Source organism: Microtus ochrogaster, chromosome 19, assembly GCF_000317375.1.
Source record: "Microtus ochrogaster isolate Prairie Vole_2 chromosome 19, MicOch1.0, whole genome shotgun sequence".
In the NCBI taxonomy this organism is placed as follows: domain Eukaryota; kingdom Metazoa; phylum Chordata; class Mammalia; order Rodentia; family Cricetidae; genus Microtus; species Microtus ochrogaster.
Genome location: NC_022021.1, coordinates 53,251,957 through 53,270,592, shown reverse-complemented (window position 1 = coordinate 53,270,592; position 18,636 = coordinate 53,251,957). Strand labels below are relative to the sequence as shown.

Below are 18,636 nucleotides of genomic sequence, written 5' to 3'. Positions count from 1 at the left end.
GAGAACTTGGGGCAACGGGATGATTGGGATACAGGAAGGTAGGATAGGGGAGCAGGGAAGCACATATCTTCATTAAGGGAGCCATCGTAGGGTTGAGTAGAGATACTTCTTAGAAGTGGAATCAGGGTTTCTCTCTTTGTGACTGATTTTCATTTAGCAAACTCTTTAAGGTTCATCTGAATTGTTGAATATTACAGATTTCCTCATTTATTTTTAAAGGCTGAATAATATTTTTAATCATTCCTGTGTATCCTTGAAGAAACCAAAGCTTGTGGATTCTAGTTACTTATAAAATGGCTTCACATTCTCCCCTGTACTTTAAGTGATATTGAGATTACCTATAATACACAGCATGATGTAAATAGTTGCCATATTGCACTGTTTGTGATACACTAACTAGAGTGCACCCCCCCTCCCCCCACATACATCCTGGATATTTTCTATTCAGGGTTGGTTGGGTTTAAGGATTCATAGATACACTGCACTATACATGTTATTTCTTGTATATAAAAATATTCTTTTAAAAAATTCAGATGAAATCACTGAAATATTTAATAGTTGCAGTTCTGAATGTTTGAGAAACCTTCATACTGTTTTTCATTACTAGACGTACCATTTGTCCCCAACAAGAATGTACAAGGGTTTCTCCTCTACATGCGCACCGCTTACTGTTTTAAAAAGTAATCATGCTGACGAGTATGTGCTTTTGACTTCATTTATGTGGTGACACTAATACATTTTTAGATATCTTTTCAAAATAATGTGCAAGTGATTATAAGTGGCCTGCTTCAAAATTCATGTTTTTTTTTTTTTTTTTTTTTTTTTTTTTTTTTTTTTTTTTGAGATAGGATTTCTCTGTAGCTTTGGAGCCTGTCCTGGATCTAGCTCTTGTAGACCAAGCTGGCCTCAAACTCACAGAGATCCACCTGCCTCTGCCTCCCTAGTTTTGGGATTAAAGGCGTGCGCCACCGCAGCCCGGCCAAAATTCATGTTATAGAATTTTTTTTAGAATTATATATAGTGTTTTTTTTCTTAATCTCATTTCACTTATAAATCTGAAGATTTCAAAAAATTTTCCAGGATAGAGCAACATCTGTGTATTGTTTACCTAACTTCATCATCTACCACCATTTTATTCCGTGTGTTCTTGTTTTGTCTGTCTAGTGGTCCAGGTAATCACTGTTGTAAACTGCTTGATTGTAATCACAGGTGTCATACTAGCTCTCTCTAAGAAACAGGCTCCTCATCCTCCATCCTAAAATCTCCATTACATTCAGAAAATGTCATATTGATGAACTCTTTTCTTTGAAATTTGTGGAGTTTTTTTTTAACATATTAATTGACCCCGTTGTATATAATTGGAATGATCTTGAGATAGACCATTTAACTAAGTTGAATTAGCTATTAAATAGATGTTGATTGTTTACTATAATGCTATAATTCAAATTTTGAAAATAAAAATGAGTTAATACATGAAAATAAGGGCTGGAGAGATGGCTCAGTGGTTAAGAGCACTGTCTACTCTTCCAAAGGTTCTGAGTTCAATTCCCAGCAACCACATAGTGGCTCACAACCATCTGTAATAAGGTCTGGTGCCCTCTTCTGGCCTGCAGACATACACACAGACAGAATATTATATGCATAATAAATAAATAAATATTAAAAAAATACATGAAAGTAAGGTGAGACATGAGTCTTTTTAATATTCGGCTTTATCTCACTTAAATATTTTTTTGGGAAAATATCTGGCTCATTACTATTGTCTCAGCAAGAGGAGATGTTAACAGTTCTGTAGATTTGCTACCTTTTGAGAGTTTGGTATTGTATAAGTAGAATTAACAAAAGCCTTTGTGGGAGCAATATTTAATTTAAATACACGAGGTAGAATTTGATAATGTTGAAAGTCGGATGGTCTTAATTTCTTTCATCACTAAGAATGCTCTGCCTGTAGAATTTCCATTATTATCCTAAACTTGGGGCTTGGGGTTGGTTTGCATGTATCTGTATGCGTTTACGTTCATCTGCCCATCCTTCCAATCAGCCAGCCAGCCAGCTTTTCAGTAAATTCATTATTAGACCAGTGAGGAAACTGAGTGGATAAAGGAGCTTTCTGTGCAAGCCCTCATGGTAAACTGAGCCTGAGCCCTGGAACCCACATCACGGTGGAAAGAGAACTGACTCCACAGAGTTGTCCTTTGATGTCCACATGCGTGCTGCCGATTCGGTCCTATCCCTGCAGATTTACTGAGAGATTGTGTTCTATTTCTGTATTTCAGTTTATATTAAAACAAACAGATTTACTTAATCAAAGCATACTGGGTAGAGCAGTTTTATTGTACCTCTCTGTGTTTGTGTGTGTGCACGTGTATATGCATCTGAGTAAAGACCCAGGGCAGCTTTAGTTCTTCTTCTTCAGGAGTCGTCCACATTTTTCTTTAGCTAGGGTCTCCAGGTTGTCCAGGCTAGTGTGGACAGCAATGAAACCCCGAGGATCTGCTTATCACCACCATCTTTTCAAAGTTGGAATAACAAGCACACACCCATCTTTTTTATATGTGTTTGGTGGATTGGATTCAGATCCTTTTCCCTTCACAGCAAACCCTCTCCTGACTGAGCCATTTCCGTCACCCACAGTTTCACCTTTTGTAAGAGTTCTCCCTGACCTCTACACACTACCCCCTCATTATTGCCCCTGCTCTTTTTCTTTGTGAGGGCTTATACAGCTTTACTGCGTCCTTTACAATGCTGTGTTCTCAGGAATTGTCTCAGGGAGATGTCATCAGAAAACTGTGGACTCCGTGGAGAAATGCTGACTCATTAAAATACAGTATAATTTTTATGTAAGCTGTTTTTTTTTTGTTAAAACTCAGGGTATAACACTTTTTTTTATTAACCTCTAAATGATGTTTTATATCATCAAGTTTTTATTCAATAATAACTTTGATACTTTACCTAAAATTATTTAAAAATATTTTCCACAGAACCTTAGGTCTCTATGTAAAATATCTGATTTATCTTTCATTGAGTAAATTAACATTTAGTAACTGCCTAATATTTCATAGCATTTGTCAGATTTCTCACAGCACATTGCCCTTCCTACTAAATGATTCCATTGTTTCCCTTTTTATCTGTCTTGTGGTAGATACGACCATATGTAGGATGTCTGGTGCAGTATTTGCCTCTCCTCTGGAAGCAGAGTGAAGAGCACAACATGTTGCGATGCGCTATTCTGACAACGCTTATTCATCTCGTTCAGGTATGTTGCTCTCCAGCTTTGTCGTTGTCTTGTTGCTTTAACTGTTTCCATGTGAGTCATGTTACTATTCATGAAAGTCTTTACATTACTTTTAGACTTTTAAAACGTACACTCTCAAAAACAAATATTTAGCATATTTTTGAGGATATTTGAAAAGTATTCTCTACTTAAAAGAGACGTTTCTGCTAATATTTTCCAGTGATGGCAGACACATGACTTGAGTGCCCATGTGCAGTTTTTCTGGTCCCTGAGTATATATCAGCGTGAACTTGCTCTGGACTTTACTTTTTTCATGGATTTACTTTCCTTTTCATACCCCTGATTTCCTGATTCAGGAAATCACTGCTTTTGAGGAAAGGAATAATTCTGACTTTAGATGTTTCAGACTTTAAAGTATGGTGATGGGTAGCAGGTAGAGAGGAACCTGAAAGTTCATGGAGAGAGATCTAGACTGTGGCTCTAATGTGAATTATTAAAAGTAAAATAAGACATCTTCCATTCAGATATCCTTCTACATTAAGAATTATAGCAATTCTCAATTAAAAAGTTTCTAATTAGTTTTAAAAGAACCTAAGATGCCTTGATATTTGGGTTGAACTTATCCTTTCTATAAATGTTTATAGATGAGTATTATTATTACACATTCTCAGTAGAGTTTTAAATAGATGATTAATGATACAAACTTTTAAAATGCATTTTGTACCTAAAGGTCAATATTTCATGAATAAGCAATATATGCATGTTACTAAGCTAGGAAGATTGTACCCTTGAACTTTGAGTGTAGATATCTCCTTTTCCTTTGAATTGCCTTTGTTAAAGTATTTTATCACAGTAACAAGAAAATGACTAAGACAAAGGATAGAAGCTGGAAAGGTAAGGTAGAAAAAGAAAGTTAGTAATGACATAATGATATGTGCCTTCAACAGCCTGTGTTTTATTTACGTATTTTAACATTATTGACGTTCTTACAGAAAATGAAGCTTTAATCTTTTTATACCTGTTTGTGTTACTCCTATTCCTGCATATTCCCAATGTAATTACACAGTTATAGCATAATCGTATTATTTATGGTCATGTTTGTATGACTATACAAGGCTGTTGGGTGGCATGCATGTGTGTGCATTCACACAGGCCTCTGCTTAGTGTCTTCCTTAGTGCATCTTGAGATAGGTCTTTGAGTGAACTTGGATATTTCTGATTAGATTGGCTGACCAGCAAACTCTAAGGATTTTCCTGTCTTTGCCTCTCCTGTGCTGTGATTACAAGTGTGTGCTTTTATGTTGGTGTTAGAATTCAAACTTGGATCCTCATGTTTGTGTAGCGATTACTTTGCCAACTGAGCCATCTCCTCAGTTCCTATACTTTATTTATTTTGTTCCTTTTACATGTATTTATATTGTGACCCTCCTCCCAGAAACATAAACATACTAATTTAAAAGTACATTGACAGTACCTTTAACTAAATCATTGGTTTTTCAACCTTCTAATGCTGTGACTCTTTAATATAGTTGTTTATGTTGTAGTGACCCCAACCACAAACTTTTTTTTTTTTTACTTCATAATGTAATTTTGCTACTGTTATAAATTGTAAGGTAAATATCTGATATGCAGATTGTCTTAGGTAATACATGAAGGGATTGTGGTCCATAGGTTGAGAACCACTGCCTTAGGTGTTTCTAGATCCCGGTGGATTTGACAGAGTTCTACTAACCTTCGTTAAAAAATTAATACCCATATTAATTTTTGTTCTTTAGTACACAAAGTTTCATTGCTCTGTATGGTGGTTTTTTGTCAGCTTGATAGTCACCAAAGAAGAGGGAGATTTTTATGTTCATGAGGTTGACCTGTAGGCAAGTCATGATGGTTTAAAGCTCACTCACTGATTCACTTACAGTTTTTAAGAGTCAGAAGCCTAATATACTATAACTGAATTCTCTGTCTGTCAGGCTAGGTTTTTCCACTTGGAGGTTTAAGAGATGAGTCTGTTTCCCAACTCATTCAGCTTGTTGTTTAGTTAATGGTGGTATATTATTTGTGTTTTAATGGATAAAGTTTGCCTAAAGATAAGAGGGCAAAGCAGCAATATTAGTTACCCATACAGGTCAGGGAGTGGTGGCATACACCCTTAATCCCAGGACTCGGGAGACAGAGGCAGACAGATCTCTGTTAGTTCAAGACCATCCTGGGCTACACAAGATTGAATCCGTTTAAAAGAGAAACAGAGCTCAGATTCTCAGCACTTGGAATCACATGTCTTTAATCCCATCTCTAGGGAGGGGAGACAGGAGCAATATGGCTGGGCGGAGAGAGGAATATAAGGGGGAAGAGAAAGGAACTCAGTGGAGTGTGGGGTGTGATTCATGGACTTGGAATCTTGCCCATTTTTGGTGGGCCTCCATAGTTCTCCTTTTTTAATTTAATTACTGATGCCTATGCTTCTGTCATAGGACTGATGACTGTGCCTGTTTTAGGTGTCTTCTTCCAGACTTACCTGTAATTGGTACATATATTTCACCATGTATGTCCTCTTAATAGGTTGACTGGAGGCAAAAAGATCTTACCTGTCATTGACTACCAGCCTCTGTTTATAGAGGGAAAGTATGTAACTTGATGCCATGTACATTTGAACCAATTTCTCGAGAGTCTACAAGCAGTTAATGCCTGTCAATATACGTGCTCCTGTGGCTACAGTACCTCCTAGTAAAGAGTAATGGATGACCAATATAGAATGGCCTATGTTTAAAATATTTACAAACTCAGCCAAGTGGTGATGGCACATGCCTTTAATCTCAGCACTTGGGAGGCAGAGGCAGACAGATCTCCGTCAGTGCAAGGCTAGCCTGGTCTACAAGAGCTAGTTCCAGAACAGCTAGGATTATTACACAGAGAAACCCTGTCTTGAAATACTCTCCCCTCTCCCCCAAATCTACAGACTCTAAAAATTTCTTTACCTGTTGCTACTCTTCCTGAGCTCTTCTGGCTGTCAAAATATACCCCAAACAAATCTATAAACATAAAGAAGACTGAGCTACAATACTTGGAAAGGGCTCACAAGGATTTTAACAGTGTAATAAAGAATCAGAACCTCAAGTAAGCAGTCAACTTTGTCTATCTGGGAGGAAACCTCAGTTCAAAGGAAGGAACTATTTCAGATGTCAAGATGTGGATAGGGAGAGCAAGGACTACATCCCAGGGACTAGGAAATGTGTGGTCAGCAAGAGACATAACGACAACAACAAAATTACAGGTATATGAGACACTTGTCTTGAGCTGCCTTCTTTACAACTCTGAAACCTAGACAATAAAATGCTCCTCAGAAAAGCAGTTGAATGTTCCAGATGACACGTCTCAGGACTCTAGGTGTCACACAAAGAGATAGGCTGCACAACGATGACATTAAGAGACATCTCCATCTACAGACGGAAGAAAACTACAAGATACAGCAACAGTGCTTGATATATTTCAGCCATGTTATGAGAATGAATGACGGCAGATATCCGAAGATAGCACTGCTTAGAAGACTGCATGGGATAAGGGAAAGAGGAAGGAAAAAAAACCAAAACAACAACAACAACAACAACAACAAAAAACCCTGGATAGACAGCATAAATAAAGACTGTGGAACCTTAGATATGACAATAACACAAGCATCTAGGACTGCCCAGGGTAGAATCAGCTGGAGAACTGCTATAAATGGGCTGCCCATGCATGTGTAAGCATTACCAGGGCATAAATGATGAATGAATGAAATCTCCGGAACACCTGACTACTATTTCTCTGCCCCATGTTTATAAATTTTTATTTACAATTTTACTCCCAAGTTATTCACTGCACCTTCATTTTCCTTTTGTCTGAGCACTCGATTTTTACGTTACACCTGTAGTGTCCCTTTGTCAGTGTCCTTCCTTTCTTCTGTATCCAAGCCCCACATTGGGTGCAGTTTGTCTGGTCTGTCAGACTTGTCTGTCTGTACTTGGAGGGAAGAGTGAGGATTGAGTAAAGAAATAGAAAAGAGACAACAGATAGAGTGGGGAAGGCATCCAGTGAACACTGTGATCCACCCCAAGTTTATTACTCAAAGTGCTTCTATACCTCCTTTCATTTCAAAACACCTGGTAACCATATCCTAGGTCAAAACATCCTTTTGCCTAGGCAAGACATCTGTAGCTGCACCTTAGGTCAATCATTCTGTCACATAACTTTGAAGGAGCAAGAATAGATGTGAACTCTCTGACCTTTAGTCAAAGTGGAATGGATCCCCTTCTGTGGGCCTCCACATTTCTTCCTTGAACTTTAATAATATATTTTGTCTGTGGCTGTTTTGCCTGTATGCATCTGTGTACCACATGCATGCCTAGTGTCCAGAAGGCCAGAAGAGGACATTGGATCCCCTGTAACTGAATTACAGTTGAAAACTGCTATGTGGGTCTGGGAATTGAAACAGGTTCTCCAGAAGAGCAGCCAGTGCACTTTACTAAGCTGTCTCTCCATTCCTTGATGTTCTTTTTCTTTTTTTAAAATCTCACTGAGTAAACCTTTTGTTATTTCAATTTGTCTCTGTTTTGTAACTTCAGAGTTACTATTATTGTTTTACATGGTAGGTTTTCCAGGCTCTTATTCTATTTGATTTGTTTCCTTCAAGATACTGTTTTCTAGTTGTTTCACTTGTATTTTTTATGTTAGCTCTTTTAATCATATCTGTTGACCCTTTGCTGTTTGCTTATGTGCTTACACAAAGCACAGTACATCTGTAAGCACTTCCAACTTGAAGGAATATTAGTGTTTTGTCTGTATGCAGAGAGTGGGCACTCCACAGCAGAGTGGAGGGAGGGAGTGTGTATATGGGAACTTGCTGACTTGTAGCCTGTTTGTGCTTGCTTGGAGAACAGTCTGTTCTTTATGTGCTTATGTATGTGGATGAGTTATTGCATTACTCGCCGCCTACTTTCCTTCCTTTCTTCCTTTCCTTTTTTATTTTACCTTAAACACTTTTAATTGGCATATACAATATTAGATTTTACTATGTCATTTTTCAAACAAAACAAGTTTTTGTTTATTCTATTTTTAGACGTCCAGAAATTATCTTATTAGCATATTTTCCTTCACTTCTTAAACCTCTAAACATATGCATGCTTCTTCTGAAATGGTACTACCAGTTACTGAGTCATGAGGGAAATGGTTTAGTCATGTAAATCAGGCTGCATTCTGTCTTCTTCCCTTTTCTATGTATTTTATTTTATTTAAAATTGCAAGTAAGTATATGTGTTTATATGTTACAATATACATGTAGAGATGAGAGAACAATTTCTAGGAATCAGTTCTCTTGTACTGTGTGAATACCAGGGATTGATCATGGCCTTTAGGTTTGGCGGCAACATCTTTATCCCATTGGATCCCATCTTGTTGCCCCCCCCCCCCAACACCTTTTCTATTTAATTTGAGCTTTGGTTTCTAGTGTTGCTAAGTCAGTTGCTGCTTAACTTCTCACCTTCAAACTGGATCACTTTTATCTCTTCAATATTCTCCTTGTGTTTATGGTTGTAGGTCATTTTAAAAATCCTATACTGTTTCATTGTTTTGTCCAATCTGTGAGTTAATCAGCTTATTCAGATGTCAGCATGGTGACAACATGACTAGTGTAGTTGGACAGTGAACTTCAGAGCTTATGTATGACAGACAGATTAAGAAGCCAAAAGAGCACACAATATTCCGAGGATCATATATATATATATACTTTTTTTAAAAAAGGCAAAAAAAAATAAAGCCCAGTACAATACTGGGAACACTGGTTTCGAATGTTTTAGAGAATCTATTAACAATGAAAACAATGATTGGGGCTGGAATTAAATCCAAAGCACGAAGAGAAACAATTTGAAAAGCATTATTGTGTAGATGTGGCTTGGAAACAAGGAGGAACCAGAAGGAGCGGTGTTGTATTTTATTACCGGTGTACAGTTGTTCTTGTCACCTGAGGAAGAGAATGTATGAAAAGGAACTTTCCCTTTATAATACAATGGCTTGGTTTGACACTAGTGCTCAGGATACCTTCTAGACTATTATATTCTTCAGTCATTTGAGTGAACTTCAAAAAATGGGTTTGGGGAAAATACATTTCCACATAGTGTGCTCAGCTGGCTGAGTATCAGTAGGGTGCATTCATTCACGTTCTCTCTCCTGTAGTCTAGCATGATCTCACCTAGCATGACCTTGTACTCCTGACCCTTTTGCCTTCACCTCTCAAGTGCTCGGATTATATTCACATATCACCTTGCTTTGTCTTCTTAAATTGAAAAAAAGAAGTTTCACAGTAAATTGCAAAGATAATTATGTCCCCTTACATTATCTATAATAATGTTACAACATGATTTCCCTTCTTTATCACTTCCAATAGCTTACTTAATAGCTGATGAGTTTTACTTATTAACTTTTTTTTTGGTTTTTCGAGACAGGGTTTCTCTGTGGCTTTGGAGCCTGTCCTGGAACTAGCTCTGTAGACCAGGCTGGTCTCGAACTCACAGAAATCCGCCTGCCTCTGCCTCCCGAGTGCTGGGATTAAAGGCGTGCGCCACCATCGCCCGGCTCTACTTGTGAACTTTTATAGTAACATAGTAACTATGAGGTCAGTCAGGGCCTTACAGTCAAGCTCAGTCTCTTGACTGAAACAAAATCAGAAGCAAACAGGACTGAGAGCAAGGGGTGTGTGTGTATTTGGTTTATGGCATTTTAATTTCCTTTAAATTGTATTGACATTTAAAAAGATTTCCCAAGTATGGTATTTGATATTTCTTTTCTGGATTTATTATGATTTAGAGATTGATTTTTATTTTCCCACCAAAAGTCCTTTATGTTTGCTTTAAAGTATTTCAACTGTGAGGTAATCACTGTCTCCGGAGAGCAACAGGATAATTTAGATTTGGGACCCATTCCCAGGGTATTTATTATGTATTTGTAAACATTCTAGAAAATGAAATCCAAAATCTTAATCTTTTCTTTTTAAGCATTTCAAAGAAGGGAAACTCAACCTGTATGTAGAATATCTTAAAAAGAACAGGCGGTGGCTGGGAGGAGGCAGAAATCCTCAATAAATAAATAAATTAAAAAAAAAAAGAACAGATGCATAGAACATTGGTTCACTCATATATATATATATATATATGTATATGTACATATATATAGTGTTGCCATTTAGATAGAATGATAATATTTTGATTTTTTTTACTTTTTAATAATAAATAGAACTTTGTTTGCTAGTATTTATAATGAGGACTATCCTAAAAGACTCTTTCTTATATAAATTGTTTTCTGAGGCAAGTAATTGGTGGTGTGAAGGGTCTAAGTGTCTTATCATAAGTTGTTTTATACTTCCTATAGGGATTAGGAGCAGACAGCAAGAACCTGTACCCTTTCCTGCTCCCAGTTATCCAGCTGAGTACAGATGTTTCCCAGCCTCCTCATGTCTATCTTCTGGAAGATGGTCTAGAATTATGGTAAGAGGAAAACTCAATACTGTGGATTTCCGTACTACTGCCTTCTCTACTTGTGTTCCAGTAGAGTAGAGGTCATGTAACAGGCTTTGAATACTCAGCATTTAAAAATAAGTACAATAAATTGTTATCCAGTTGTTTCCTTTTTTTCTAGCTACTGCTCAGTGTAGGCTCATGATAGACGGTTAATGAGAAATGGATCTGTTGTTGAGAGGAATGGCTAATCTTCCAAAGGACCTGGGTTTGGATCCTAATATCCACATGGCAATTTGCAACCATCTGTAACTCCAGTTCCAGGGGATCTGTTACCCTTTTTGTCGTCCACAGCCACTGCGTATACATGGTACACAGACATAAATACAGGCAAAATACCTATACACATAAAATATAAATAAATCTTTAAAAAAGCAATGATAACAGAAACAATGCTTTCTTTCGTATTTGGACTTTGACCTGTGTGCTAGGTGTCTTAGTAACTTTCACAAACAAAAATTAATGTTTAATTTTTGAGTTTTTGAAATAAGATATTTTGGGGGATTTTGAGTTATTTTCAGCCTCTTAACTGGCTTGCCAGTGGGTACCCAGGTCTTGGAGTTCAGCCGCACACACTGCTCCCAACATTTGCTCCTTGCCTTTTTGCCCTACTTCTTTTTTCCTTTCCTTAGTTTTTGCTTAGAAATGAAGTACTTTTATTTGTGTTAGAGTATAACTCAATGGTAGCATGACTGCCTCAAACTTCAAGGTCCTGTGATCATTCCTCAGCATTATATAAGCAATTAATAGTATAAAGATAGAAAACAAAAATCCAGTTTTGATTCTCAGAATTGTTTTTGGTATAAATTACTGAATTGTAAATAAATGCTCTATATCAGAATATTAGGTTAATGACTTTAAATGTCACTGGGTTGACTTTTACTGGTTGGAATGTACTCTTTATCATCTTCCATATTGTTATTTGAATAGTCTCTAGAGCAGTGATTCTCAACCTTCTTAATGCTATTACCCTTTGATACAGTGCCTCATGTATGAACCTTAACTATAAAATGATTTTGTTGATGCTTCATAACTAATTTTGTGATTTTTATGAATTATAATATAAATATTTGTGTTTTCCAATGTTATTAAGTGACCCCTGTGAAAGGGTCATTCCACCCCCAGGTTGAGAACTGATGCTTTAGATAGTGGTTCTAAAACAGAAAGTTATAGAAATCTGTTCATAGATTTGTATTTGTATAAGGGTGGATTGCTCCAGGTCAGAACTAGCATTTTTTTTTTTTTTGCACAAGGGCAGATAGTGATATGTCACATGTTTCAGATGTATTTCAGCTGTTCCATTCTGATGTTTCAGTGTCAGAGCAGTATGTAATCAAGTAGATAAATGTCATTATAGAAAATAGGGTGTAGGTTGAGTTTACCCCCACGACCTGCTCCAGATATAATTAAAAATTATAATATTAATTTCTGTTACACAAGTACATTTTAAAAATAAACTTGTAGATTCTATATGACATATTAGAAAAACTTACAATATTATAAGGGCATAGCTTCAGAATTTTGTTATTATAGACATTTTTGTTTGTGGTAATAAAGATTGCAACTAGGCCCTTGCATGTGCTAGATTAAGTATTCTACTGAAATCTTGTCAATACCTGCTCCAGATTATAATTAAAAATTAAAATACTAATTTCTGTTACACAAGTACGTTTTTAAAATAAACTTGTAGATTCTACATGACATATATTAGAAAAGCAAAATATTATAAGGGCATAGCTTCTGAATTTTGTTATTATAGACATTTTCGTTTGTGGCACTAAAGATTGAACCTAGGGCATTATGACCACAGGGCCAGCTCTCCTACCTTCCTCCAGTGTTTATGGGTGGAGATGGGGGGGGAGGATAATTCTCCTCTGACCCTGTCATCACAAGACAGATGTGTAATGGAAACAGCTCTCCCATGGTCAGTTTTGGGGCTGGCTCTCTGGCTCTCCCACATCTGCTCTAATGTTTTGGCTTGATTGTGCTGCCTTGGCAAGATATAAGGCCTGTTCTACCAAGTGTTGCAGTTTGTGGGAGTCAGGGCCAGCTCTCCAGCTCTCCAGCTCTTAAGACTACAGGACCAGATTGCCTACCTGCCTCAGGTGTTGATAGACAGAAGAAGGCAGATAGCGAATGGGGACAGTTGTCCCATGCTCACGATTTTGGGACTGGTGTTTCCACAACTGCACTAACAGGAATGGCTCTGTTTTGCTGCCCCAATGGGGTACAGGACCTGCTCTCAGAATGTTGCAGCTGATGGGGGTCAGGGCCAGCTCTCCCACCTGCGTCAGGTGTTGATGAGTAGAGGGAGCAACTCTCCTTTGTCCATGCTGCCACGAGACAGATGAGAAATTGGGGCCGCTCTTTCATGTTCCCAACTTGGGGGCTGATTCACCCATAGCTGCATGAAGAGGGTTGTCTCTATTGTGTCACTCTGACAAGGTGCAGGGCTTGCTTGCCCTGTGTTACAGCTGGGGTGGGTGGTCAGGGACAGCTCTCCCACCTGCCCAATGCTCACATTCGTTATTCCTTTTGTGTATGTAAAAATGTTATATACAGGGCTGAGGAAATAAGTTAGCCTGTAAATTACTTGACTTGGAAGCATGAAGATGTGAATTCAATTCCCAGAACCCACAAAAAAGAAAGAAAGAAGGAATGAAAGGAAGAAACCACACTTGGCCTTGGCGACATATCAATGTAATCTGAGCACTAGGAAGACAGAGATAGGTGGGTTCAGGGTAGGCTTGCTGACCAGCAAATTTAGGTAGTTGATAAGTTCTTGGTCAATGAGAAAATATGTCTGAAAAAATAAAAGAGGTGCCGAGTAACTGAGGACTCACACGCTGGTTGCCCCCTGGCTCCACATTGGTGTGCATGCACACAAGAGGGATGTTCAGAGGGCACCATGTGATGGTTGGCTGTCTTGGTGGCAGGTGCTTTACCTTCTGAGTCTTTTTATTGTCCCCTATATGAAATGTTTTTAGGTTTGAGTTGTGGTAATGGCATACGTGGATGTCAATAGTGAGTTAATTTTATTTTCTTCCCCAGGTTAGTGACATTGGAGAACAGCCCGTGTGTTACACAAGAACTGCTTCGCATTTTTCAGAACATGTCACCACTTCTTGGTATGTATGTCTTAAACTCTTAACTGAGTTTTATATGACCACAACTTAGAAGTATTTTTCCTGACTTTATAGTTATACCTTTCATTTTTTAAAGTTCCATATATTGACAAGCAATAGTGTTTTTATAGAAATTTACATATATATTTAAAGTAATTCCCATTGATTTAAAGAAAAATGCTAAATAACATTGCTTTATGGAAAAAAATTCAATATAAATGAAGGTATAAACTAATTACAAGTTGAGCTTGAGCTTTGCCTGAAGAATTTTGTTTGCTAACTTCTCTGTATGCTGCTTGAGGAATATATTCTGAAACTGCTTCTCTATACTATGGTTTTACTCAACTCATCTTTTGGTTTTTCATTTTTATAGTTTGTTCTGTAAGTTATTCAAGCTGAGCTTTGTGCATACTTCGTCTCACCTAAGGAAGCACTGAAGTCAGTGTCACATATATTGTTTGCTGACGCATTGCTTGCAGATTAGCTAAATATTCCGACACTGTGTGCATATCGTCCCTGTCATTCTCACACGGCCTCACCCATGCTGTACAGCTGTCCTTGGAGCCGTTGTTCCCTCAGAACTAAACAGTTTCAAAACATCACATTTGACTCTTGACTCTGAAGAATCTAGGTACTTACTTTTTCAGTCTTTTGGAGAGATAAGTAGATGCTTTCTCCAATATCAACATTTATTTTGATAGTAATTAATGATAGTAAATTAGTACCTTTTTGTTAAACAGTAGGTACTATACTAAGTTGAAGCAGAGCCTTGAACTCATCGGTGTGGCACAGTCTCCCACTGACATACATCCCTAGCCTGAAATCCCTTAAAAATAATACTTTGATTTTAAAGTCATCTTAGTAAGGGAGTTTACCAATTCAGTTGCACACCTAAATTCATGGCATATTTAATTATACATATTTATTAATTATACACAGGGCAGTTTATTACCCTTTATTTTTAAAAAATCAGTTTTTAATTATTTTGGTGTATGTGTGTGGTGTGTGCTTGTGTGTACTGATGTGTGCACCTGTACATGCACCTGTGGAGGCTGGAGGGCTATAACAGGTGTCTTCCTCTGTCATTCTTGGCTTTACTTATTTGTGTGTGTATAAATGAGTATGTGTTGGCATGCATGTGTGGCATCCATGTTCCCATGTGTGCATGCAGGCCAGAAGAGGGTGTCAGATTCCTTGGGTCTGGAGTCACAGGTGTTTGCAAAATGCTCTGCTTTATGGTATGGGTGCTGGGACCTGAGCTCTGGTTCTTATGAGTGAGTAGGACATGCCTACGCCATCTTGTTAGAACTTTTATTTTTTGTGTGAGAAAGGTACTGTTACTCAGCTCAGAGCTCACTGACCAGCTAGACTGGCTGGCCAGCAAGTCTCTGCAATCCTCGCTGCTCTGCCTCCCCAACACAGATTAAACATTCATTGCCATGTTTAGCTTTTTTTTTTGTGTGGATCCAGACTTAGGTCTTCATACTTGTACAGTCATCTGTTTACTTACTAAGCTATCTCTCCAGCTCTGAAATTCCATTAAGAGTCACCATAAAACATCTTTAATTGCTTTATTGAAACTTGGTTTAATATTGTTCTTAGAGAATATTTAGGTAGAAAATACCCAAATGTGGACCCCTTGCTGAGAATTTACTTATACTGAAAAATCTTTTTAGAAGTTCTAGTTCTGTTTCAGAAAAGTAGAAGCTACTTTGAAAACTTTAGTGGATGTGAGCTGACACAGACAGAGCTTTGGTTAATTAAAGTAGGAACTTGAGTGGGTACATGACTGTGATGGCTAGAGAGTGCCATCTGTCATTCGCATTTCTCCCGAAATTCCTTTTCCTCACTCCAGTCCTCCCTTTCCTTTTTTTAAATTCCCATACCTCATTCTTCCTCAGAACTCTCAATCAATAAACAAGAGTTTATTTTTCAATAAATAGCCCTGTGCTATTTTTCTCTGTAAGATGCAAGCATTCCCAAAGGCAGTGTCAATAGTTACTTACTCCTGATTTCTGAGAAGAAGCTTGTCTTTTAGTCATTGTAGGGAACAAAAGGAAGTATGCTGTCCACTTCCCTTTATCCTCTGGTAAAGGGCTTCTTTAGCTTGACTCTGTAACTTGGGAGTCTTATGTAGTGCCAGTCTGGCGAGTCCCTATGCTGTTATCCTAAACTATCTCCTGAACAGGATGAAGCCCTTTTACATACTGACTAACTTATAAATACTGACTAGAGTATAGTCAGAAACATTTATAAAGAGAAGTATGTAAGTTAGTTTTTTTTCTTAGCTCAAGCTGGCATTGGACTAAGGCTAGTCCTCCTGCCTCAACTTCTTGAGTGCTAGAATTATAAATTGTGTGCCACTATCCTTGTTGAAACTTAGTTTTTCATTTTCACTTGTTTATAGAAATTTTTATTTTTATTTTTCTGATGGTAAAACATTGTCAATCCTGTCTGATCTTCTGTCCTAGAGCTTCCATCCAGCTGCCTTGCGAACGGTAAGCTGCATGCTTGCTGCCACAGGAACCATAGAAAGTCAGAATCAAATTAGTAATCATGCTTAAAAACAAACTCAAGTGCTTCATGTTGCTATAGCAACTTGTTTGAACTAAAATGAATCATCATCACTTCACTTATATTTTGAACAGCTAGTTAATTTGTGCTTTTAAAAAATAATTATTATTTTGGCAGAACTAAGTTCAGAGAATCTCAGAACCTGCTTTAAGATCATCAATGGCTATATCTTTTTATCATCAACAGAATTTTTACAGGTATGTTGGAATAGCTTTTGCATTATTAATAATTATATATTATTTTTGGTTTTGTATGATATCAGAAGGTGCCTTTTCAAAATTCAGTGATGTAGGTGGATCTTCTATCTATCTGTTGCTTTCATTGGTTAATTAATAAAGAAAACTGCTTGGCCGGATAGGGCAGAACTTAGATAGGCGGAGTAGACAGAACAGAATGCTGGGAGGAAGAAGGGAAGTGAGGCAGACGCTATAGCTCTCCTCTCCCAAGATGGACACAGGTTAAGATCCTTCCTGGTAAGCCTCCACCTCGTGGTGCTACACACATTATTAAAAATGGGTTAATCAAGATATGAGAGTTAGCCAAGAAGAGGCTAGATATAATGGGCCAAGCAGTGTTTAAAAGAATACAATTTGCATGTTATTTTGGGTAAAGCTAGCCGGGTGGTGGGAAGCAGCCCGCCGCTCATATCTCTACAGTTCAGATTTTGTTTGTTACTTTAGGGGGTAAAAATTTTATTTCCTTATAAGTATTCCCTACTGCAGAGAGTTGCACTGTTATTGAACACAGAAATTGCACTATATATGTAAACACATACTCATAAATCAATGCATCAGTAAAGTTATTAGCTATAATCTTTCTTCATTCTTCCTAAGAGGGGTGTTAATTGAAATTGTTTGCTTAGACCGTTAGCATAAATTCCCTAGTAGAATAAAAGGCTAAAAAGCCTTTCATTTATACTTCAGCTGTGTTCTTACACACATACTGACCTTTGCTTGGATTTTAGACATATGCAGTAGGTCTGTGCCAGTCCTTTTGTGAGCTGCTGCCAGAGATCACTACAGAAGGTCAAGTCCAAGTGCTCAAGGTACTGCCATCTTCAGTTGATTGCTATGTGTTGTTGGTAGGGCTGAACTGAGTGTGAATGTTTGGAAAGCAGAGGAACTCATGCACTTCTAAAAAGTATTCAGTGCCTCAATTCTTTGTACCAAAGGCATCAAATTTGAATGTGTGCACCAATCACCTGGAGATTTTGTTAAAATGAAGTTTTAATTTCTAATTTCATCTCTTTGGAATAATGTCCATACTAAATTTTCATTGAATAACAATGGATTGAAAGCTTTTTTTGACAATTTGTCCTAAAACTGGCAACGTGTGATGCATCTTAGCTTTTTAATTGTCATTTTGATAGTGCTTTAGGTATTGAACCTGTGTCCTCACACATAGGTTAGTGAGCTGCACCTCAGTCCACGGCAGCTTGCCTCCTAGGTTCCATATGATAAGCAGGGGTAATCACCACTCTTCTGTTGAGGACAGGCCTTTCGTTTGTTAGTCTGCATTCACTGTTATCTTTTTTTTTTTAAATATTTATTTATTATGGTTACAATATTCTGTTTGCGTATATGCCTGCAGGCTAGAAGAGGGCACCAGACCTCATTACAGATGGTTGTGAGCCACCATGTGGTTGTTGGGATTCGAACTTGGGTCCTTTGGAAGAGCACGCAATGCTCTTAACCGCTGAGCCATCTCTCCAGCCTCCACTGTTATCTTTAGATAGCTTTAACTTTAGTTAGCCTTGAAGTTAGAGTGGCAAATTTATTGGGATTATCTCTAACTAGGAACAAATAGCTTGTAAATTATATGTATTACCTTTTTAAAACTATCTTTATCAAGGAAATGCTATAACATGAATTTAATAACTTATGTAAACATAAGGATATAACTATATTAAAATATATCATGATATGTATCAATACTTTATATATGTAGTTTGAAAGATATAGCTGTTAAAGTTCTAATTTCTATTTATTTAGTTATGTATTTTTTTATGTATACAGTATTCTGCCTACTTATGTATTATAGGCCAGTAGAGGGCACCAGATCTCATTACCGATGGTTGTGAGCCACCATGTGGTTGCTGGGAATTGAACTCAGGACCTCTGGAAGAGCAGTCAGTGCTCTTAACCTCTGAGCCACCGCTCCAGCC

At 37.5% G+C, this 18,636-nt stretch overlaps 1 protein-coding gene across 3 annotated transcripts in view; it reads left to right on the top strand.

Annotated features, from left to right (window-relative positions):
- Ipo11 (importin 11) overlaps window positions 1–18,636 on the top strand; it is a 159,886-nt gene that overhangs the window by 64,212 nt on the left and 77,038 nt on the right. For 2 of the 3 annotated variants that reach the window (XM_005356759.3, XM_005356758.2), the window contains 6 exons: window positions 3,143–3,256; window positions 10,628–10,743; window positions 13,825–13,901; window positions 16,370–16,396; window positions 16,590–16,669; window positions 17,437–17,517. In XM_005356759.3, the coding sequence (XP_005356816.1) occupies window positions 3,143–3,256; window positions 10,628–10,743; window positions 13,825–13,901; window positions 16,370–16,396; window positions 16,590–16,669; window positions 17,437–17,517 (495 nt within the window). The remainder of the gene's footprint in view (window positions 1–3,142; window positions 3,257–10,627; window positions 10,744–13,824; window positions 13,902–16,369; window positions 16,397–16,589; window positions 16,670–17,436; window positions 17,518–18,636) is intronic. The other variant, XM_013349792.2, reaches the window with a different exon arrangement.